The sequence below is a fragment of the Papio anubis genome, chromosome 19 (genome assembly GCF_008728515.1).
Source record: "Papio anubis isolate 15944 chromosome 19, Panubis1.0, whole genome shotgun sequence".
Classification (NCBI taxonomy): domain Eukaryota; kingdom Metazoa; phylum Chordata; class Mammalia; order Primates; family Cercopithecidae; genus Papio; species Papio anubis.
This window is the reverse complement of record NC_044994.1, coordinates 51653930-51677003: the sequence shown is the minus strand read 5'-3', so window position 1 is coordinate 51677003 and position 23074 is coordinate 51653930. Positions and strand designations below refer to the sequence as shown.

The 23074-nt window shown below is 43.4% G+C and overlaps 1 protein-coding gene across 2 annotated transcripts; it reads right to left on the bottom strand.

Moving 5' to 3' along the window:
- Nucleotides 1-1973: 1973 nt before the first annotated feature.
- Nucleotides 1974-21091, bottom strand: SEC11C (SEC11 homolog C, signal peptidase complex subunit). Of its 2 annotated transcripts, none has more exons than XM_003914423.2 (6): nucleotides 20539-21091; nucleotides 11194-11303; nucleotides 8095-8244; nucleotides 5004-5123; nucleotides 3158-3215; nucleotides 1974-2178 (listed from the first exon to the last, which is right to left on the bottom strand). In XM_003914423.2, exons 1-6 carry the CDS (start codon nucleotides 20623-20625, stop codon nucleotides 2125-2127), a joined length of 579 nt encoding a protein of 192 aa, XP_003914472.1. In that variant the 5' UTR covers nucleotides 20626-21091; the 3' UTR covers nucleotides 1974-2124. The 2 variants fall into 2 exon arrangements, 1 of the variants encoding a protein (XP_003914472.1); XR_002518721.1 differs by lacking the exon at nucleotides 1974-2178 and adding an exon at nucleotides 3335-3465 and having other exon boundaries at nucleotides 3152-3215.
- Nucleotides 21092-23074: the final 1983 nt, after the last annotated feature.

Sequence of the window (23074 nt, the reverse complement as noted above, 5' to 3'; positions counted from 1 at the left end):
ACCACTGAGACCCCCAGATAAAAGAACTTCAATCCAACATTAATTGCCATCGCTCCCATTTTATAAGGACCAACAGCATCAGGGAGGTCAAAAGACATCTTTGTCACTAAAATCCACAATTCAATGGCACTGGCTGAGCCCTGTCAGGGTTCTTAGGTGTCTTTGTAAAGTTCACTTCAGAATGTTAGGCATGTTCAAAGAATTACCAAAAAGCTTAGCCATGATAAGAATTTTTTTTAAATTTACAGAAGCCCAAGAAAATGATAAAATAATGTGATTTTGACCCAACATTTTAAAATACCAGTTTTAGGTAAGGGAAAAAAATCCATTTTTTCTTAAGAAAACAATTTATTACAGGGCACAAGGGAACAATGTTTTTAGAAAGTATTCTGTAAATCTTCTTTTCTTTGACTTTGCTGATTTCAACAGTTCAAGGTCCATTATCGTTGCAATAGCCTATTTTAGCAGAGAGAAAGGATTAAAGGGCAAGCTGTCCCCAACAGATCACTCCCGCTGGTCCTTACCAAGCCAGGTGCTCACTCAGGAAAAGTAACCATACAGGTGTGACACAGGTTTACACTGAAAGGGAAAAAATGAGCAACAATAGGGAACGTCTATCGAGCGGATACTGTGGACGTGTCAAGGACCATGCGGCTTATTGCTCACGACAGCCCCGTTAGGTAAGTGCAGTTCTTATCCTCCATCTGAGGCTAAGGGAAGTTAACTCGCCTGAGGCCACATAAGTGGTTAAGTGACTTTTAGGGCTTCTAAATTCTTAGATCAGAAATGAACAAATGTAAAAGAATGAGGTAGATTTGTCAGTCCTGATTGAAAGGATGTCAACATCATTGTGTTTGGTGAAAAGAGAACATTTTAGTAAAACTGAAGAGTGCATTTTAAAACATCACTGGCCTCCTTTTGATTCCTCTAATATTTCACTATGCAAAGTGGGCACCAGCAGCATGAGCATCCCCTGGGAGCGTGTTAGAAGTGCGTAACGTCAGGCTCACCCCAAACCTCCTGAGTCCGCATCAGCCGTGAACAGGACAGGTGGCTGTGTACTCCTTAAAGTGTGAGAACCCTCTAGCCCGCCAACAGCACTCCCTTTTCTGCACTTGGCTACAACGCACTTCCCGGGATTTATGTGCTCCACTCCCTCTCATTTCCTTCAACTCTGCTTAATGTCACCTCCTTAGAGAGGTCTCCTCTGACTTCCATCTGAAAAGCAGTGTCGTCTGTCACCCTCTATCTGCTTAACATGCTTTATCTTTCTTCATAGCAATGACCAGTACCTGAAATCATAGGCTCGTGTGTTATCTGTTCCTCCTGCTCCAGTGTGGGCTCCGTCAGGGCAGGGACTTTGTACCTCCAGCACATCAGACAGTGGCTGAGTAAAAGCGCTTGATAAATACTTGCAAGAGGGTCTACTTTCTCTGCAGGACTATAGAGCGTGCAAATATCTAATTTAATGGTGGATATCCCTGGTAAGCAGAAAGGGAAGTCTAAGGAAAGAGACCTTTTGTAGTTTTTGCAATTTTCAACTTTTACCCTTCTGGAGTTTTTGCAATTTTTCAAAGGAGTACGCACCATTTTAAATAATTTATTAAACACTTCTCAAATAATTTAACAAACTATCTCAAGATATATCATACCACAAAACAAAGCAGATTACATCCCTTCCTTCTAAAAGATGTTGGCTTTCTTAGTTTCTCCGATTATACTTTAATAAGAAACTATGTCCTTTTAAGGGCCTCTTTGTTTCCCCCCAGAAATGTCATTATATTAAGAATTTTACTTTTGAAACTCAGACATTACAACTATACATGTGGACCATGCCTTGCCCCACTAGCAGGCCAGGCCCTAAACAGCCTGCCTTGTTATTGAAGTGGTACAGACCCTCACACTCAGTGTAGAGTTTCCCACAATTGGCAGAGAGATTGAGCAGATTCAAATCAGATTCCACAAAAGAAAACCATCTTTACTGGTGAATCTTTTATTTGGACAAGACAAAAACATCTCCACACTGTTCCCTTTTATACAGAAAGTGGAACATCTCAAATATATTAGTTTTTCTCTTTTTCAACAGAATTCATTTCAATCTGGTCCCAGGAACTGCTTCTCATTTTAGGATTCACGTTTTAGTAACACATATGCACCCATTATAGCCAAAAGAGCATACTGGAAAGAAAACACAATGGAAAATCACTGTGAGGTCTACAAAGAAATTTGGTCTGTAAATGTATTCAGATGAAGTCTGTTAAATACTGGGCTGAGGACAGAATCAAAAGATTACCTCTTTCCCCCATGCCTTGTTCTCTAAATGAGCTGTTCAATGCCACATTATGATCAAAAACCTAAAAATATACTGATGGACTGAAGATCAGACAACGAACAAACACAGCAAATGCTGTGCTTACTCTTACGCAGGTTTCCCATTGTTTGTCAAGTGATTTTTTAAAAAAATATAGATACATGCCTGTAATCCCAGCACTTTGGGAGGCTAAGGCGGGCAGATCACCTGAGGTCAGGAGTTCGAGACCAGGCTGGCCAACATGGTGAAACCCTGTCTCTACTAAAAATACAAAAATGAGCTGGGCGTGGTGGTGCACACCTGTAATCCCAGCCACTAGGGAGGCTGAGGAAGGAGAATCACTTGAACCTGGGAGGCAGAGGTTGCGGTGAGCCGAAATTGTGCCACTGCACTTTAGCCTGGGTGACAGAGCCAGATTCCGTCCAAAAAAATATATATATATATACACACACACACACACATTTACATATATATGATATATACACACACATATATACACATATATATTGAGAGAGAGAGATATACCATTTTTGTTGAAGTTGAGAGGTAAGCATTACTAGTTTATGGGACTACTTTTGTGTGTGTGTGAAAATTTCCATAATAAAAAGCAGCAATTAGATAAATGCCATATTAGAACATGAACACACAGGGGGAAAGTAGCTATTTTAAATGATTAATTTAAATGTTGCTACTTTAAATGACTACATTAATTTGTGGTTAACTATAGATATTCTGCAGGCCTATTAATGGCAACATGTTTTAAGAAGACTGCCTCTTTACAGTTGCACAAATAAAAGCTCCAATATTTAACTAAGTAAACAAATATAGACACACATAAATTCCTACCTTAAATTTTGGATAGTCATTCATTATTATGGTGACCATACCAACATATGGTAAAAACCTAAATTGTGGGATAAAAAGCAAGAGATATAAAAATTGTTTATAACATGATGATGGCAACATCTGAAAATACTATAAATCAGTCTTAGGAAATGAATCGTACGTGGGAATGCCACTGACCGGGGCTGTAAGGATGTATTCAGCCCTGTCTCAAACAGCTTTATTAGTAAGGAGCATCAGCACTGGCAGCCAGGACAAGTTTTCTAAGTAGGCACTTGAGTTGAGATAGTGATGCTGGTTGTCTTCACTTGCTACAATTAAAATAGTTAAGCCGCTTATACAAAAAGAATAGGCAACTTTCACAAATCTAGTTTTTATTTAGAAGAGAAGATTCAGATAGCCTATATAAAAACTGCTGTTAGATAAAGCTTTCAAAGCACATGAGTAATGAGTTTGTAATGCAAATAATTATTTTGATTTCCCAGTGCTTGTCAGATATAACAAATAAATGTATTGGGTAGCAAATACAAATGTGAACAGCATAACTTATACTCATATATGATTATGAGCCCAGAGAGAGGAGGTTCAGTGCATAAACCAGCCAATGATTACGCTGACAAAATTAACAGCAATATGTAATCAGATGGACCCAGGTCTCAATCACCTGTGCTCGTGGGAGACAAGGTAACACACCCATAGTACCTTCCAGTCTTTTATACATCAGTAGCTCCATCCTCTCTCTTATTCAAAGTCTTTCACCAGAGTGTCTAGAAAGACAGGATGGACTAACTGGAAGCCCTCCTGGTCCCCCCGGAGATATTCAAGTGAAAATGCAACAAAGAAAAATGGTTAAAGGAGTAGGAAGAAGTCGTAAGCCACAATCTGATTGATAACGCTAAATCTTACAAAACGGTAGCCAGTCTCTCCAGCCTTAAAAAGCTAGTGAGATTTAGGTAAGACAAAAAAAAAAAAAAAACATTTCTACATCTGTTCAACATAAAACGGGTTGCCGAGAGAGGAAGAATTCCCTTTTTTGGTTTTTAATGAGGACACATTCTCTGTTATGTTAATCAGAAGCAGAACTCATTGCTGGACAACTATACAAAGATGAATACTAAAAGATGTATCACAGAAATGTTTCTAGTTGCGAAAAATACGAAATAATCTAAGTGTCCACCAAAAGGGGATTGGTTAAATAAATTTGTATTCGCAATAAAACAGCTTGTAGCCACTTAAAAAGATATAGATGTAGATTTGACACGAAAAGCTATTTCCAACTTCCTGCTGGGTGAAAAACAATCAAATTCTAAGTAAAATTATATATATGTATAACATACATCTGTACCAGCCCAGAGAGTATCTACAGCATTCCCTGAAATGTTAAACAGTGGTTATCTCTGGGAGACTTTCTTGTAATGGTTATTTAAAATCCACAAATAACTAATCTCTCAGTGAGGATTTATTTTTATTCATTTTTTAAGAACAATTTTTAAAAAATTTTTATTAATAGAGATGGGGTATCCCTATATTACCCAGGCTGGTCTTGAACTCCTGGGCTCAAGTGATCCTCCTGCCTTGGCCTCCCAAAGGTGCTGGGATTACAGGTGTGAGCCACCGCGCCTGGCTGGATTTATTTTTAAACAGATTTGAACCCATCATATAGGTAACTGGGCTCCGTTTTAGATTTTAGGTCTTTAGGAATTTTTAAGTTGTATTTGTCTTCACAGGATAAACTAGAACTGCTTAGAACTCTCCTGATTTGTAATTAACGACTCAGCCTATCGATTTAATTTCTTCATTTCTAAGTGTTTTCCATAGCCTTCTATATAACTTAAAGGTGAATTCTCACCCTCTTGCTCTTCCCACCACGTCCTTCTTTTCCAGCCAGTTCTGGCCTTCTTTGTACAAGCCTCTATCGTCAACTTCATTATTATCTCCTTTAGTCAGAAATTTGATGTCTCCGTTATCTCTGGAAAGCAAAATAATGTCCTCTCAAAAATTATTTTCGGCACAGCATCATTTACAAAAATATTAGCTTACCCAAGACTTTACTGTCAGACAGGAGCATTTAGAAGAACAAAGATAACCTGACCTTTTTTTAATCTAAGATGACTGCTTAGGACAACCATTCAACTGAAGCACAAATCTAATGACCATTTTGTAGACTTCAATTCCAAAACACTCAAGTAACCGTGACAACAAAAAGCATGACCAAGCACAAGGGCAACAATTTGCTTCCAGCACAGCATACAATGAAGAATTCCTTCTCACCGCATGGCTTCTGGGAATGACGAATATACTAGGACCTAATATTTGTTTAACCTGTAAACAAGTGTATTCGTGTCATTCATCAGTAGGTAAAATCATGTGAATCACCACTGTGCAATTCTTTCAAGTCCAGATTCGTAATACACAAAAACACTGCTGTCAAGGAGCTTTTCCAGGCTCACTTCATTCACTTCAAGTCAGAACAGGTCAGAAGTCAGGACACGAAGCTGGTTTAACAACCTGTGCTGGACTTGAACTGTTTTCATTCTTAGACCTCATGGAACAATTTGGTTTTTTGTTTGTGTGTTTGTTTGTCTGAGATAGAGTCTTGCTCTGTCACCCAGGCTGAAGTGCCATGTGCGATCTCAGCTCACTGCAACCTCTGCCTCCCAGGTTCAAGCGATTCTCTTGCCTCAGTCTCTGAGTAGCTGGAATTACAGGTGTGAGCCACCACACCGAGGTAACTTTTGCACTTTTAGTAGAGGTGGGGTTTTGCCATGTTGGCCAGGCTGATCTAGAACTCCTGACCTCAAGTGATCCACCCGCCTCGGCCTCCCAAAGTGCTGGGATTACAGGCATAAGCCACCATGCCCAGCCTCATAGACCAATTTGTTAACATGGATGATATTCCTCTTCACTCTAGATATAAACTTAATCCTAGATCACACAGATTTGAGCACAAGGTAATTTAAATGCAAGTGTGCTCTAGGCTGTCCTCAGATTTCCTTTTCCTTGCCAAATGCACAATTTGTTACTGCATTATTTCCTTCACCACTGACCACGGTAGCATAAAGTAGAATTTGCAGGGAAACAAGAATCACAAATGGCATAACACCAGTGTGTTAAAGAGACATGTGGGACCCATTTTAAGCATTCTAAACTGGTGCTCAGATAGCCTTGACTCTAGAAACATAATATTGTAGTATTATGGAGCTGTAAAGAGGGTCTTCTTTCAATAAGAGAGACGAAAAAAGAATGCACTATTATAATGTGATAAAATGCCAAAAACCCCCAAAGATTTGAAACCATATTAAAAAGAGCAAGCTGATTTGCAGACACGGTTATAAAGGAAATCAGGATAAAAATCCTGACAGTGTCTCATAATTCATGCAAATTAGAGCAAATAATCATTTCCTCAACTTGGAACAATTGATCATCTTTAGAAATTAATTGTAAGTCAGTGCAAGTACTGTCACATCATGATTGAGGATGCTTCTTCCTCAGGAATCTAACAGGTAGGCATCAAGTAACCGTTACCACAGGACCAGTGTATCAGCACAGGATGAAACTGGATTGTTCTCATGTTTAGAGTAATGTGAAGTGAATGAGTATCCATATCTGTGGGGTACACTTGTGAAGAAGCAGTAAATGGGCCAGGCGCGGTTACTCACGCCTATAATCCCAGCAATGTGGGAGGCTGAGACGGGTGGATCACCTGAGGTCAGGAGTTTGAGACCAGCCTGGCCAACATGGCGAAAACCCATCTCTACTAAAAATACAAAAATTAGCCAGGTGTGGTGGCACGTGCCTGTAATTCCAGCTACTTGAGAGGCTAAGGGAGAACTGCCTGAACCCAGGAGGCGGAGGTTGCAGTGAGCTGAGATCCCGCCATTGCACTCCAGCCGAGGAGACAAGAACGAGGCTCTGTCTCAAAAAAAAAAAAATTAGCCAGGCAGGATGGTGCATGCTTGTAGTCCCAGGTACTCAGGAGGCTGGGGCAGGAGAGTCGCTTGAACCCGGGAGGCGGAAGTTGCAGTGAGCGGAGATCACACCATTGTACTCCAGCCTAGGCGACACAGTGAGACTCCATCTCAAAAAAAGAAGCAGTGAATGGAATGGGAATCTAATACCAGATATGTACAAGTAGTTACTTCTCTCTGTCAAACTCAAACACACACACACATACAGAGTGAGAAATGCTCCATTATTAAAAAACATACCTAGGCATACCTAAATTTAATTCTGACTCATACAGATAAAAATCCATACTAAGCTGCATAAAGGTAAATGAATAACCAAGTATATATGAAATGTAACACTTTTACTAATCATGTGAAGTACTCTCTCATGGGAACTTTATATATTTGAGCAAGAAGTAAATGTTTCCGGTTCCAGAAAAGGATCTTAATAAGTAAGTCATGGCTGGTATTAACAGCAAGGCTGTTTGGGGAGTGGGGGATGTGGCAATGGAAAATTAATGCAGAATATGCAACGACCAAATCATGAGATGAGTTGGAAAAGGAATTTTTATCCATCCAGGACTAATATTACTGCTGAAGATGCCACTTTGGCCAAACATAGAAAAAACAGCTAGTTTTTTTGCATTTCAGAAAATAATTTTCATATCAAAACTGTTTTGATTTTCTTTGAACTCCTTCAAATAACTACCATGTCATAATACATCACACCTTACATTTGTGCAGCAATTTAAGTTTCTGAATTGCTTTAGTAAACATTAGTTCACTTAATTCTCATAATCACTCTGTGAGTTACTGTGGGTTTAACTACCACAACTCTCATCCTACAGAAAGAGTTACGCAGTCGGTCCAAAGTCACCCAGTGAGAAAATGGCAGAACTCACGACATCATCCTGTGCTTTTACTAGTTTCTAATTAGCCATGAATCTACCAAAAATTTACAAAACAAAACCAAAAAGAAATAAGCCTCTTTACTTTTCATGAACTTTGATTACTCTGTGAACTATTGGAATGTCTCGTCCTTCAACTTTAAAAACAACTATTTCACCAGCTCTGATTGGGTCTTCCCGGAAATTTGTGAGGAACAGGAGGTCTCCTCTGTGAAAGGCCGGCTCCATACTGCCACTAGAAAGAAGCACAAAGTCAGTATCAGCATTACCTGTGTCCAAAAGGCGATCAGAATAAACATGTCAGAGGTGAAACTCAATAGTCAAGTAGGTCTGAAGAGCTATAAAACAAGCCACTGCGGCTTCCTTCTGACTGCTCAAGGTAGTAACATGTGCGAAAGGAAATGACTTCTACTGACATTAACGTGTCATGAGCACTGGCAGGACCCTCTGCAGTTTGTATCAGGTAGAAAAGAAACCAGGATTAACGTCAACTCTGAAGTAAAAGCTACCAATTTTTAGCTTTCAAAAAAGTCCTGCATCCACAAATACAGTAGCGTTTTCCTCCAGAACTGCAGACTTACAGCTAATCATCTAGGGCAATCCTTTTGTTTCAGAGCAGATCCCCAGCACTTAGGATACTGCAATCCTTACTTAAGAAATGAGGCACACATGAAAGCACTTGGGGAGCACGACCCACCCTGATGCCAAACTGAGGCTGGGACAAAACGGGAACCCAAGTCCTTCGCCTCCTGCAGCAGCAGGAGAATATGGTGGAGAATTCCACCATATTCTACAAAAGCCCAATTCTAACAAACATGGACTGGGTTATTGTGGAAGTCAATAAATAATTCCACATGATACCAATTTAAACCTGTGCCAAAATCTTTGGTGGATTCAAAGTAAATTGCAATATGCTGGAAGCTAAAATTTGAAAAGTTCATTTTTTATATATATATATATAATAAATATATATATATACACACATACATACACATGTGTGTGCTAATTCTTTGCTTTAATACGTGAGAGAATAAGACCTAGAAATACAGCTTGACAGGGGGCTGTGCAACCAAGGACGAGTAACGGCTGCTGAGCAGGAAGAACCTGAGGAGAATGAACCACTGAAGCTCCGTGCAGCTCTAGCGGAAACAAAGAAAACCATGGCTCCCAACAAGAGTTCGAGAAGCTCGCCCTCCTTCCCTCCAGCCTGGCCCACCTCGAACATCTCAGCAGGTGCAGAAGGTGGCAAGGAGAAATGCAGCCTGTCAAACCAGTGCCACTAAGTATGGTCATGGATGAAGCATTGAAAATCAGCCAATCTGAATGACAGGGGAAAAGGGCTAGAAATACAACTGACTTAAGAGAAAACATCACAGTCAACAAATTTGAGTTTGTTCTGTCCCCCAATATGAAATTCTATTTTGTCTTCTTCTGAAAATAAAACATGGTTTCAGGGTTAAAAAAAAAAAAAGCTAAAATGCTTAAGATAATTTCCTCATCTGTGGCTTCATCTTTACTCCTTCAACAAAATTCCTGAAGATACAGTGGGAAGATGTTGATAGAAAAGTAACAGTGTAAGAGAACTGCAGCTAGGAAAAGATCCCTGCACAGACGACAGAGGCCATAGGTGTCCTGAAGTTGAACATCAAGGGTCACTATCATGTCCTATCAGGAGAGCAGTTCTTTTCAATGTTTCACTAATATCAATGTCTACTTGCTTTCCTCATGGGCCAGATTCCCCCAAAAACCACACATCCCTTAGGGATGTCATTGGTTTATGCTGACAAACCAAATTGCTTTAACATTACAAAGGATGCTTTAAAAAAAAAAAAAAAAAAAAAAAAAAGTCCCTAAGTGCAGCAATTTCACACCAGCTCCTGTGTGAAAGTGTGTCTGTGACATCTGAGGAGGGCCAGGAAATCTCAGATCTAGTGTTGGCTCTGCCAAAAGTTACTGGGAGATGCTTGAGGCCTGGCCTCATTGGGCCTCAGGTTCCTTGTCTGTTAAAGGAGAGGGTCCATCTAAATTTGAGGTTTTAAATTCCTTCTTCTTTAAAAAAAAAAAAAAAGGCCTTAAAATCCTTCCTTCAAATGAAATCTTACTAGGAAGTGTAACCACATAAAACACACAAGCGTGGAACTGTTACATGTGAAGCAAGGCTAAGGTTTCCTGAATCCATGAGTGTACCTCCCTTCTCCCCACTCCTAAGCCACCCACCCCAATGCCAGGGGCCTCCCTAAAGCACAGTGTGAACACGAGTGGGTCGGAGGTCCCACAGCTCTGCTGTGAGCTAGGCTGGCCTCAGTCTTCTAAATTCACGGAAACTCCATCTCTAGAAGTGTGCCCCTTGGCCAACCACATGAGGGCGGCCTGGTGGGGCGTGGATCATGGCTATGACCCCACAAGGTGGTGGCAAGGCCCAGTGGAGGGAAAGGGCACTGGTATGCAAGCTAAGAGCCCTATGTTCTGGCCTCGGCTCCTGCCCTGGTAAGCTATGACTCTGCCCAAGTTACTGCCACAGCCCACCATGCCACCTTGAAAACAACAGATCTGATGACCTAAGACACACCAGACAGATGCCATCTTGAAGCACCTACCAGCTCCCAAACACGGCCATTTGATTTCAAACTGATGTTAAGTTTTTCCCCTTGGATGGCTTTATGGCTGTGTGAAGTTAACTCTAGTGGTAACTTTTCTAAAATAAACATGCTGTACTTTTATAAGCATCATAGTCTCAAGAAGATAGTAGCCATCAATACACCAGTATTACTGAAGAAGCTTGAAAAAAATACTAGACACAACGCTACGCACTGGGGATACAGACGCCCTGCCTGTTTGATACAAAGAAAATGAAGTAACATTTTTAGTTATGTTTAAAAATCAATTTGTATAGAAATAATGCATGAATACCATATTATTAAATTGTCATTTGACATGGATTAGGTGCACGAGCACCAACATGGTTAAAGCTCTAAAATGCCTACTAAGAAAGATAAGATTTTTCAAAAGCCAGAAAAAAAGAAACATTCTCAAAATAGGTATCAATAAAGACTAATAATTTATCCAATTAAAATATTGAATTTCAGCTGTCATACAGGTTTTCACTTAAGGCTGCTCCGCTCCTCAGACCCAGGGCAGCCTTGTGATGGAGGCTGGAGGCTGGAGGCCAGCCTGGGGGACCTACCTCAGCACCACCACAATGGGGCTCTCGCTGCCGGTGAGCACGATCAAGCCTTTCCATATCATGAGTGCAGAAGACACAATCATGGCGAAGTTTAAAACCTGGTAATAGAGCTGGAATGAAAAAGAGGAACCACAGTGAAAACCAGTAGCAGAAGACCCGCCACCCTGAAGCTGGAGATGCACTCATCAAACTTTTCCAAAGACACGGTTTTAGGACAGGAAACTAACACAAGGGACAAAATTCTGCAGTATTTCAACTTTTGTCCCTGGAAAGAGCCTGGCAAATATCTCTCCTTAAGTGAGAGAGAGGGGAGGAAAAAAAGAGCAATCTGTGAGGCCTGTCTTGTTAAAGCCCCAAGGAGGCCCTCATCACCTCTTCGGGATTTCCCAGCACCTTACACCCTAGAGGGTTCCACTACTCAAGGCCTGCCACCAGAGCCTCCCGGTGAAGACCATTCCCAGACACAGTGCAGCATGCTGAGCACAGGTCTCACCCAGATCTGCACACTGTGGATTCACCTACAACTACCTTTAGCCTCAAACGGAAGCTTCCGAGTCCTATAGTGCTTGGCAATGAGGTCATCCTGCATCTAAAAATGACATTTTAAAACCAGTGAACAGAAACGTTAAACATCTTAATGTTTAAATTTTTCATAAATGTTTTAAAAGGTAAATAACAAATATTTGGTTAGGGGCTGGGCACAGTGGCTCACGCCTGTAATCCCAGCACTTTGGGAGGCTGAGGCAGGCAGATCACTTAGGTCAGGAGGATCGAGACCATCTATTAACACAGGAAACCCCGTTTCTACTAAAAAATACAAAAAAAATTTAGCTGGGCTGCATGGGCAGGCACCTGTGGCCCCAGCTACTTGGAGGAGGCTGGGAGGCAGAAGAATGGCTGGAACTCCGGGAGGTGGAGCTTGCAGTGAGCCAAGATCGCGACCACTGCACTCCAGCCTGGGCTGCATAGAGCCGAGACCTCGCTACAAAAGCAGAAAAATTAATTGAGTTAACGCCTAAGCACTAGTTACATCAGCTCTGAGAAGGAGGTAGAAGCCCACCCACTCTACCTCAGACCACGGCATTTAGACCCACTGGGCTTGCCTCGCTCCTTGCAGCATGGCACAAGCTGAAGCACAGGCTCTTCCTTGCAGACAGCTGCCTGCTGCACCTGCCAACTCCTGGTGACTAAAGGAGAAAACAACACCTGCCCATGTGCCAACACCCTGTCGGGCTGGAGCTGACCTGTCAGCCCAAACATCCGCCTTCCTTCCAGGCGCAACAGGGACTAAGGCTGCTGTGGCTAGGACCACTCAAAATCAAAGCCCCTCATGGCATCGCCAGCACCGCCCGCCAGGGAGGCTCCTTACTTTGGTACCTGCCTCAATCTTCCTCTTCACAACCCCTGCAGTTGTTGGGGTGATCTGCAGAGCCAGGTGGGTGGTCCATCAACACTGTGCTATCTTAATTCCTGGGCCCCCATCCACATCTCCAAAGATCTTCCCTCCACTGGGGCCACCCACTCTCAGCAACAGACCCCCGAACCAAAATGGCTCTATCCCCACGTGGGTCTATCCCCACTGGTTCAATGACCCCCTTCCACCGGGCCGCAGGTGCCTATTCTCCTGGCACCTGTGCTCACCTCTGTGTATACCTGAGGACCCATGTTCTGTCAGGTCCTTCACCCCTCACTTCTGTTTTTCTACCCTCAGCATGTAGTGTGCACAGTCACTTATAGGGTGGGAGCCACAACCCTACCAGGCCTGGCAGCCCCTCCTCCGGAGATTTCCGTTCCCCTCTCCAGGCAATGAACTCCCAGACCTCTGCTGAGGAAGGTGAGGCCTCTGGGTGGAAGACAGGAGAGCGGGGGGTCTCACTGCTTCTATGCCTTTCTACCCAATCAAATTTATTTCAGCCCTATCTCCCCTTCGCCTTCAGTTCTGGGGACACCAATTCCTGGGTCTCAGGACTCTCTCTGCCTCACAAACCTGAAGAGCCACAGCCTCCCCCAGTGCCGCTCCGATCCTGGCTTTCTCTGGCTGTGCCAGTTCCCATTCTTCCATCTGTTTTCCAGCTTCTAGTATTTGGCTGATCTTGTTTCCTTTCCTGGGCGTATCCTGGAGTAACTGATAACTTCTAAAACCTCCTTGCTATTAATATAGTTTTAGTGTTTTGGAGGCAGTGATGTTAGACAAGTTAGATCCCACCTTAGCTCCCTACCAGCTTTCCAGAACATCCTTTGAATTGAGTTTGGAGTGAGGACCTGGATCACGTGGCTCTGGGCAACATCATTTTCCTCAACTATCCAAATTCAATTTTAACTGAGCTGGAATGTGGTGGTATGAACTCTTTTTGAGCATTGAGTACAATTTAAAATATAGTTTTAAACACAGTTTAAATACAGTTTAAAATACACAAGGCCGGCCAGGCACGGTGGCTCAAGCCTGTAATCCCAGCACTTTGGGAAGCTGAGACGGGCGGATCACGAGGTCAGGATATCAAGACCATCCTGGCTAACACGGTGAAACCCCGTCTCTACTAAAAAATACCAAAAAAATTAACCGGGCGAGGTGGCGGGCACCTGTAGTACCAGCTACTCGGGAGGCTGAGGCAGGAGAATGGTGTAAACCCGGGAGGCAGAGCTTGCAGTGAGCTGAGATCCGGCCACTGCCCTCCAGTCTGGGCGACAGAGCGAGACTCCATCTCCAAAAAAATAATAAATAAATAAATAAATACACAAGGCCTGGAAAAGTCAGGCTGAAAGACATTCAGGAAGTTCAAATAGAGACTTCCCAGGTGGTTCTACGTGGTTCTGACTTCTAGGTACATGGACCGTTCTTTACAGCGGCAGCGTGCAAGCATCAGTGTGCACTAGGATCAGCTGGCGATGCCTGAGGACTGCACTTCAGACACATTCCCAGGCGACACGAAAGCTGCTGGCGTGGGAATCACAGCTGAGAACCACTGCTCTATACCATTGGTTCTCAACCTTGGCTGCACCTTAGAATCATCGGGGAAGCCCTGGAAAGTCCATCCCAGACCAGCTGGATCGCTGGGAGGGGTGGGGTGATTCTGAGGTGCAGTGAAAGTTGAATCGTGGCTCTATACCTCCTCCTCCCATCAGCTAAAGACTCTCCCATCGCAAACCCTTCCTCCACCTCACATCCTCCTCCAGCTTTCACACTCTCTCTTCTCCTTCACAGCTCTTCTCAAAACAGTGTCTACCCCAAGTTGCTCCCCTTCTTCACCATCTATATTCAGTCCTCAACCTACATAATCAGTCACATGCTCACTACATCCAAAGGATAACTGTCAGCCCTCACCTTACCTGACCTTCCAGCAGCTCTCAACACACATGACCATTTCTTCAAACCCTTGGCCGCTGCCTTCCACGATGGCATGCCATCCACTTCTGACCACTTTCTTGTCTTCCTGCCAGTTGCTCCTCCTCCATCTGAACCTCCTCCTCTACCTGAATGCTGGCATTGGTCCCGTCATGCTAACTACTCCCAATTCAGAGACTTCCAGCTGCCTACCTGACGTTTCCACTCAGACGTCTTTAAAGATACCTCCTGCTCAACATGTCAAAATTAAACTTACCTTCTCTAAAAGCTTTCAGTGCTAGTGATCCTTCTCTCAGTAAATGACATTATTATCGCCCTGCTATTTGGAGCCACCCCGTACCCATTCATTCTATACATTCTGGCTTTCCAAACATGTCTGGAGTTTGTACAGTTCTCTCTATTCCCACTGCCACCACTCTCATCATATCACCAACGGGGCCCATCAGGCTGCTGTGACAGCCTCATGACTGGTCTCCTAATGCCCGTGCACACCTCTTCCGATCCATTCTCTGTGCTACAATCAGGGCAGTCATGCGCCACTTTATGACAGACACATTCTGAAAAAATGCGTTGTTAGGTGATTTTATTGTTGTTTGAACATCATAGAGTGTACTTATACAAACCCAGATGGTGTCGCTTACTACACCCCTAAGCTATACGGTGTAGCCTATTGTTTCTAGGCTAGAAACCTGTGCAGCTTGCTACTAGATTGAATACTACAGGCGACTGTAACACACTGCTAAGTATTTGTGTAACTAAGCATAGAAAAGGCAGAGTAAAAATATGGTATAATTTTATGGGACCACCATCGTGTATGTGGTCCGTCATTGACAGAAACATCATTATATGGTGCTTGACTCTACTGGTTTTCAAATGCACATCTGGTCACTTGGTCATGTCTATGCCCTGCCTAAAGCCCTTTGATTGTATCCCACTACTCTGAGGATAAAGACTAAACTACAATATGGCCTCTAATGCCCTGTCTGATATATCCCCCCAGCCCCACTTCAGCTGCTGAAGCTCGCCTCACCCCAGCTGCACTGGTGGTACTGTCCATGCTTCCACCTCACATGCTTCTTTCCACCCCAGGGCCTTCAACCAGAAGGCTCCCTCCCTGGACCCCTCAGTTTACCAACACTCACCTTTACATCCACCTTTAAATGCCAGTGCCCAACAGAACCCTGCCCTGACCGGCTAGACCAGAAATCAGCAAACTTTTTGTGTAAAGGGTAAGACAGTAAATATTTTATGTTTACGGGTCACATAGTCTCATTGAAACTACTCAGCCCTGCCAACGTAGCGGGAAGGCAGCCATAGACAATATGTAAAAGAAAGAGCATGGCTGTGTGCCAATCAAACTTTACAAAAACAGGTGGTGCAGTGGGGTTTGCCAACCTCCACTCTGGCCAGCCTAGGTCTTCCTATTACATATTCTCACTGCATCCTGTATTTCTTAATATCATTCATCAGCATCATAATTAAGCATGTAATTACCTAAAGTGTCTTTTGCACTAGACCTTACATTCCACAAAAGTAGGCATCATTTCAGCCTTGCTCATAGCTGTATCCTCAAGATTCAACATGGGCTTGGCAAAAAGCTAAGTATTCAATTTGTTGAATAAATAGTGATAAAATAACCATCTTTAATGGTGAGTGCAGGTTGAGAATTATGGCCCGAAGACATTCATTACAGTCTTAATTCTAATAATGTGGAAAAGGCAATAAATGAGCAACAACAGGGAAATAACTGAGTAGAAAATGGGGCCAGGTGCGGTGTAGCTCACGCCTGTAATCCCAGTACTTTGAGAGGCCGAGGTGGGCAGATAATCTGAGCTCAGGAGTTCAAGACCAGCCTGGCCAACATGGTGAAACGCCAACTCTACTAAAAATGCAAAAATTAGCCCGGCATGGTGGCACATGCGCCTGTAATCCCAGCTACTTGGGAGGCTGAGGCACAAGAATCTCTTGAACCCGGGAGGCGGAGGTTGCAATGAGCCCAGATAGCACCACTGTACTCCAGCCTGGGTGACAGAGCAAGACTCCATCTCAAAAAAAAAAAAAAAAGAGAAAAAGAAAATGGCAGATTAGTCCACTATTTAAAACAATGCATAAAGAACTTAACGGGAGTGGAGGACAAAGTGGGTTGGGTTAGGGGAGGAAAATAAAAAGGAAGTTTAATGACACGACCAAACACAGTATGTTGAGTGAAAAATGTAAGCTGCAGTAGGAGCTCACCAAACGATAAAATAAACACAAAGAGATGCCCCAAGACTCTAAGAGAGGCTATTTTAGGATAGTGAAATTACAAGTCATTGACTTTTCTTCTTTAAACTTTTCTCTATTCTGAAAACGTATTCTGACTGATGTAAGGTAGGAAAAGCAGAGCTCAAAACTGTCTCTTGTTAATGTTAAAACTGTAACAATAGGTAATCTGATGCAATTATGAAGGATACAACTGAAAGTGAGGACATAAGTGAATTAAGATAATTGTTGGTGTATTTGGTGCAATAAATCAAAATAGGAACATAAATATAATTCAACATTAAAGTTACACCCTTTTTTTTTTTTTTTTTTTTTTTGAGATGGAGTCTCACTCTGTTGCCCAGGCTGGAGTGCAATGGCGCGATCTCTGCTCACTGCAACCTCCGCCTCCCTGGCTCAAGCGATTCTCTTGCCTCAGCCTCCCGAGTAGCTGGGATAATAGGCGTGCGCCACCACACCCGGCTAATTTTTATATTTTTAGTAGAGACAGGGCTTCACCATGTTGGCTAGGCCGGTGTTGAACTCCTGACCTCAAATGATCCACCTGCCTCGGCCTCCCAAGGTGCTAGGATTGCAAGCGTGAGCCACTGCACTCAGCCTACACACCATTTTTTAAAGCGACTTGGCTACTGTGTCAATAGCAAATTATGAAACTATCATTATATTCCCAGGAGACTGAAAAATGAAACTGGAGTGCTAAGCAGACATTGTCAAAGTGTTGGGCTATAATACCTTAAACCATTGCTTCTTCTGGTTACATGGATTAAGTTCTTTAGTGGTCGTTTCTAAGATTTTAGTGCACCTGTCACTGGAGCAGTGTGCACTGTACCCAATATGTAGTCTTTTATCCCTCATCAAATGAAGAATATTTACCAGAAAGTTGCCATGAAACAATCAAAGTCTTTACACCATTTCACCGTAAGCTCAAAGAGCATAATGGAAAAAATCAAAAATCACAAAGCAAATATTTAAGAATGCAACGAAGTGAGCATTTAGAAGAGATAAAAAAAATTCATGTCTTCATTCAATAAATATTGAGTGTCCAACAACAACAACAACAACAACAACAAAACACTGCTTCTAAAGTAAAATCAGCCTTACAAGTCACGCCACGCTAAAGCAGAAGTTGTTCACTGGAATTCACATTCAAAACCCTCCCCAGCTGCTCTGCCTGACTGAAAGCACTTGATAAATCACCACTGTTCCATAATGAATTACATATCCAATTAGGAAAGCCCCAAACCATGGTTTTAAACAAAGATTGCCGTTTTTAGACAAGTTTTCAAGCCATCTGGTTCCACCCTGATAAAAGCAAATTATAAAATCTTGCCACTTATCCAGTAAAGACCTCGTACCAAGAATATATTTTCCCGTATAATTTCCCAAGCTTGAAAAGTTCAGTAAGGGGAAGCAAAATCAATTCCTCAAAAAAGCTTCCATTGAGCAAACCATCTACCTGCTAAGGAAATGCCCAAATACACAAAAATCTAAAAATCAAACTAAGAAACCACAGATCATACTTGCAACACCTTAACTTTAAGAAATCTACTAATCAGATTCTAGGCTTAAAATCCTGGAATCCAGAAAAGTAATTTTGACTGAACTCCTGACAAGCTGACTGGGGTCTAAAAAAACCAAACCACCACCACATTTCACGGGTGCTTTTGTTGTTGTTCACCTTTGCCTACCAACTTTGTATGCTCAGTACTTAATGCTAACGACAGAGTGTAGAAGTAAGTCCACACTCAAGTCATTGTCAACCAAAGATGAAACAGCCAACGTCTAAGAGTTTTAAGCAAACATTTCAGACCCAAGATTCTGGCTGACAGCAGCAGCACTGCCAGTAGCTGTATTTCTTCCTCTCTTCCTCACTGCAGAAACAAAGAGCCCTTGTCTTGCATGTGGGTCCTGCTTTAATAGTAAGCAGGGGCGGCAGAGAAAGAAGGTCCTGCTTTCAAGACTGGTGGAGCATGCAGGCCTGACAAGGTGTCATAAGATGCTATTTTGGAGGGAAGAAGAGGAACAACAACAAAAAAAAGCAAACGGACAAAGCTTTTTAAAAAAGTACCGAGACGCAGTAGATTTGAGCTTGCTGAATTTTAATTAGAAGACTAACAAAACAGGCAATACAGCCAGCTACTGGCAGGCCTTATCATTGAGAGCAAAAAACACACTGATCTTTCAAAGGGCAAAGTGGTTTAGGGATCAATACACTCATCAGAGGGCCTTTTCTGACAGTCTGCAATTACAGCCATCAGTAGTCAGTACTAATTTTAGAGACATTTTAAAAACCCAGCCATTAAGTCTAAATTTTTAAACAAAGCTCTGCTTCCTGTAGGGTATTGAACAGCATCAATGCTCAGGACATTAGCAGTTACTTTTTTAAGCTGGTGATACTCTCTACTACAACTCATCTTCCAGAAATAGGAGTATATCAGCTGTGCACACCTAGACATTACCACATCCTAAACACGGTTGATGAAATAGAAATTATCAAACTTTCCCACACGACTGCACTCGTCTGAAATTCTACTTGGGGGAGGGGGAGGAGAGTGAGAGGGGGAAAACACATATGCCTAAAGGAGTAGTTGTGACCTCCCATGGGCACCACCCCACATCTCAACTGATGGAGCAAATGAAACTGGATGCCCTCAAAATAATAAGGATTATTACTTTCACATGTCAACTGATGGAGCAAATGAAACTGGATGCCCTCAAAATAATAAGGATTATTACCATTTTCAAAGACAAGCAAAATCCCTTGGTTGGAAGGTCCCATTTTTCTTAGCACAATTTATTAGTAGTAATAGTGGCATTAGTATCCACCGTGATATTTAGGCCCTACAGGTCCCCCAAATTCTCTACCTAGAAGCTTACATAATCGTATTTTTCCTGACTGAGAGGGCTTCCTTTCCAATCCCTACTCACTCTTAACCTTATAGTGAAGAGATAAGGACCCAAAGACAGTGATGATGGCCAATAAGTGGCTAAGGAGAGAGCAAGAGGAACGTTTTCCTCTGAGGTCTTCTGGGAATTCAACCACCCCAGCTGCCCAAAGACCCTACACTGCCTCCTATATTCATAGTGCAGCCAGAATGATGGCATCTCAGAAGTTAGAGAAGGCTTCTGGAATCCCGCTGGGAACGTGGGTTGAATCCACAATGATTGCGCACCGCTTGTGAGCTCTCTAGGCACAGGGAGCATTATTGAGTTCAGACCCACGGTCAGGGGAAAAACGACTGCCCAGGTTGGAAAGAAACTGCTTTGGGAGGCATCGCTGGACAGCTCCCATTGTAGGAAAGTTCTTCCCTCTCGCCTGCTTTTCTGCCACTTCCACCCGCAGGCAGTCAGGCCTCTGAAGCCCCACAGAGAAATCTGTTCCCTCTTCACCGGGTGGCCCTTCAAATACGCGCAAACAGCTGTCGCTCACATAGTCAACTCTCTCACAAGCGTGGCTATGGCTTTCTCATCCACATTTGACATTCCATGGCACGGGTTTCTATTCTCCCCTTTCCTACACCCTCCCCTAATTGTGCTCTTGTCAGGGCAAGGAAGTGCACACCCATGTCCACACGTGGGCGTAGAACCCAGGGCCTGAGAGCCCAGCGCGGGAGCTTCGGGTGGCCGCCCGGCCGCAGTCACTGGGAGCTGCCCTTCCTGGAGCCCTGCACTGGAAGCCCCAACTCCTCGCAAGCACAGCCGGTCCCGGCCTGGGCGCGCTCACCACCCGCCTCCGTCACCTGGCGCTTGTTCATCTTCCTCAGGTCCCCGAAAATGTCCAAACCGGACGCGGGGAGATGCGCCCCCACGGCGCCCGCGCGTACCATGGCGGGGTCTCTGGGGACCTAGCGGCTAGCCGGCTCTGGATGTGACAGACAGCAGCGGGGCACCTGCCGGCCCCCGCCCACCGGCCCCGCGTCCTTGCGGCCACGTGACCGGCGACTCGTTTGGGCGTCTGGGAATCGTAGTCTCGCTAGTCTTGGGCACTGGCCAGCCAGGAAGGAACCTGAAGGAAGAAAACTACCACTCCCAGAATGCCGCGGGGCGGGCACCTCGGCCAGTGAAGACCCAGGGCTCCTAGGGAGGGCAGCGACAGGGCTCCGGAGCCTTGTCCGACCCTTCGGAGGGAACGTCGAGCAGCGAGTGACCCCGCATACCTCGGGGCCAACTCGGGGAAGGGACTACTCAAGAGAAGCCGAATTTCCCGACTCTGGTCAGGCGCCAAGAGGACACCTAACTCCCGCTCGCAAATCACCTAGCCGTGTATCTTGCCTATTGGATGACTGCAACGAGGAAAGGTGGTGCCTCTACGCTGGGGGCGGGCTGAACCGAATTGGGGCAGGGCCTAAAGATGGACGTGAGGTGGGCGGGGCTTGGAAGAGGTTGGACTTGGATGCCAATGAATTCTGCGTTTTGAGTGGTACCACTTGAATGCAAGGAAGTATCTTTGAATGCCTTGATCACAGTTGGGTTGCAATGGATATTAATTAAATGAATACATAACCACCTAATTTCATACACGAGAAAGCAGAGGCCCAGAAAGGTTCACTGACATGGCCAAGGTTAAGTGGAAATGAGTCTGGAATAGAACTCAAAGTTTTAAATTTAGAAGTCCTAGATCATCACAATTCTGATCCTAGATTACCTTTGGTTCATTCACTCACTCGTTTATGCATTATTTATTGTATTTATTTATCCACAAATCTTTATGGAGCACCTACCATGCACCTGGCCTTGTTCTAGGCACTTGAAAAACATCAGTGAACAAAACAAACAAAGATTCTTGCCCTCATGAAGCTTATATTCTACCGAAGACAGATATAATAGATAATTTATACAGTACCTAAAGGATGGAGGTGGTATGACAACAGGAAAAGCAGATAAGTTGAATGGGGAGGTCCGGGGGAAAGGATCAGGTTGCAATTTAAAATATACCAGAAGCTGACTTACCATGAAGCTAATGAAAGGTAAGTTTTGGGTCCCTTCAGTTTCAAAGGTGTTTTCCAAGGCGTGGGAGAAACTTAACCACAGAATGTGTAAAATTTTCAAAAACAAGATATTGCAATTGCCATTGGTCAAGAGTTCTGTTTCTTTGCATTCCAACTTCACCTCCATTACATTTCACCTGCTGTTGGAGGGACAAAGAGAATTTTGGGGATCCAGCTAAGGAGGAAACGAGTTGGAGATACATTTAGTTTGAGTTTGGTGAATATATTTTATGTGATTCACGGTCTTTCCTGCCATCCTGGTGTAAAAAATGGCTCCTGGGAATACTGCCATCCACTGTGCCAACTCACCTGGCACTGTGGCAGGGAGAAGCACTGGAAGTGGCATCTGATATGAAAGTGTTCTGCAGCACCTGGCCTTGGAAGTATGTGGGTAGGAGAGAAAAACTAAGGTTTGAAATGTACAGATTCAGAAGCTAGTCTGTGTAAAATTCTTCCAAATATCAGATGTATAAAATTGTAAGTGGAAGACACAGTGCTTAGTACATAGGAAGATATGGTGATAGTTAACGCCATAACTAATAATTGCTGGAACTAAGGTGGCAGCACTAAAGATTCAGAATCTGGATACATTTTGAAGAAAGAGTCTTCAGGATTTTTTGAAAGAATAAATATAGGGCATGAAAGAAGAAAAGAGATTGAAGCTGACTCCGGATTTTTAACCTACAGAACTAGAAGGGTAGAGTTCCCCTCAACTGCAATGAGGAAAGCTGTGGGTGGAACAGGTTTGTGGGAACAGAGTAAGGGTCCAAAATGTGACCAATAAACCTAGAACCCAGTGTGATATCTTCAGGTCAGAACCTTTGGCCCGGCCTCCAGGCTCCTGCTTAGGTTGAGCATTGGGTGAGAAGCAACACAGGAAGACATTGGGTAGAAGTCCCTGCATATTGTCCAGTCTTAGACTAATTTATTCACCTCCATGAACCCTTTGCTCATCCACCAAATAAAAACTGTATTTGTTACAGCCACTTTGGAAGACAGTTTGGCAATTTCTTCCAAAACTAAGCATCTTCTCACCATATGATGCAGCAATTGCACTCCTTGGTATTTACCCAAATACCAGCTTGAAAACGGATGTCCACACAAAAGCCTGTACATGGATGTTTTTAGCATCTTTATTCATAATTGTCAACACTTGGAAGTAACCAAGATATCCTTTAGTGGATGAATGGATAAATAAACTGCAGGATATCCAGAAAATAAAATACTATTCAGTGCAAAAAAGAAATGTAATATCAAGCCATGAAAAGACAGGAGGGAAGCTTAACTG

What these genes read in the sequence shown, in the direction of transcription:
- SEC11C (XM_003914423.2), bottom strand. Translation starts at nt 20,625, where the DNA reads ATGGTACGCGCGGGCGCCGTGGGGGCGCATCTCCCCGCGTCCGGTTTG. An exon ending in GGAAGATGAACAAGCGCCAG is followed by an intron (nt 11,304 to 20,538) that starts GTGACGGAGGCG and finishes TTTTCATTCCAG; the next exon opens with CTCTATTACCAGGTTTTAAA. An exon ending in CCCATTGTGGTGGTGCTGAG is followed by an intron (nt 8,245 to 11,193) that starts GTAGGTCCCCCA and finishes GCTTCTTTCTAG; the next exon opens with TGGCAGTATGGAGCCGGCCT.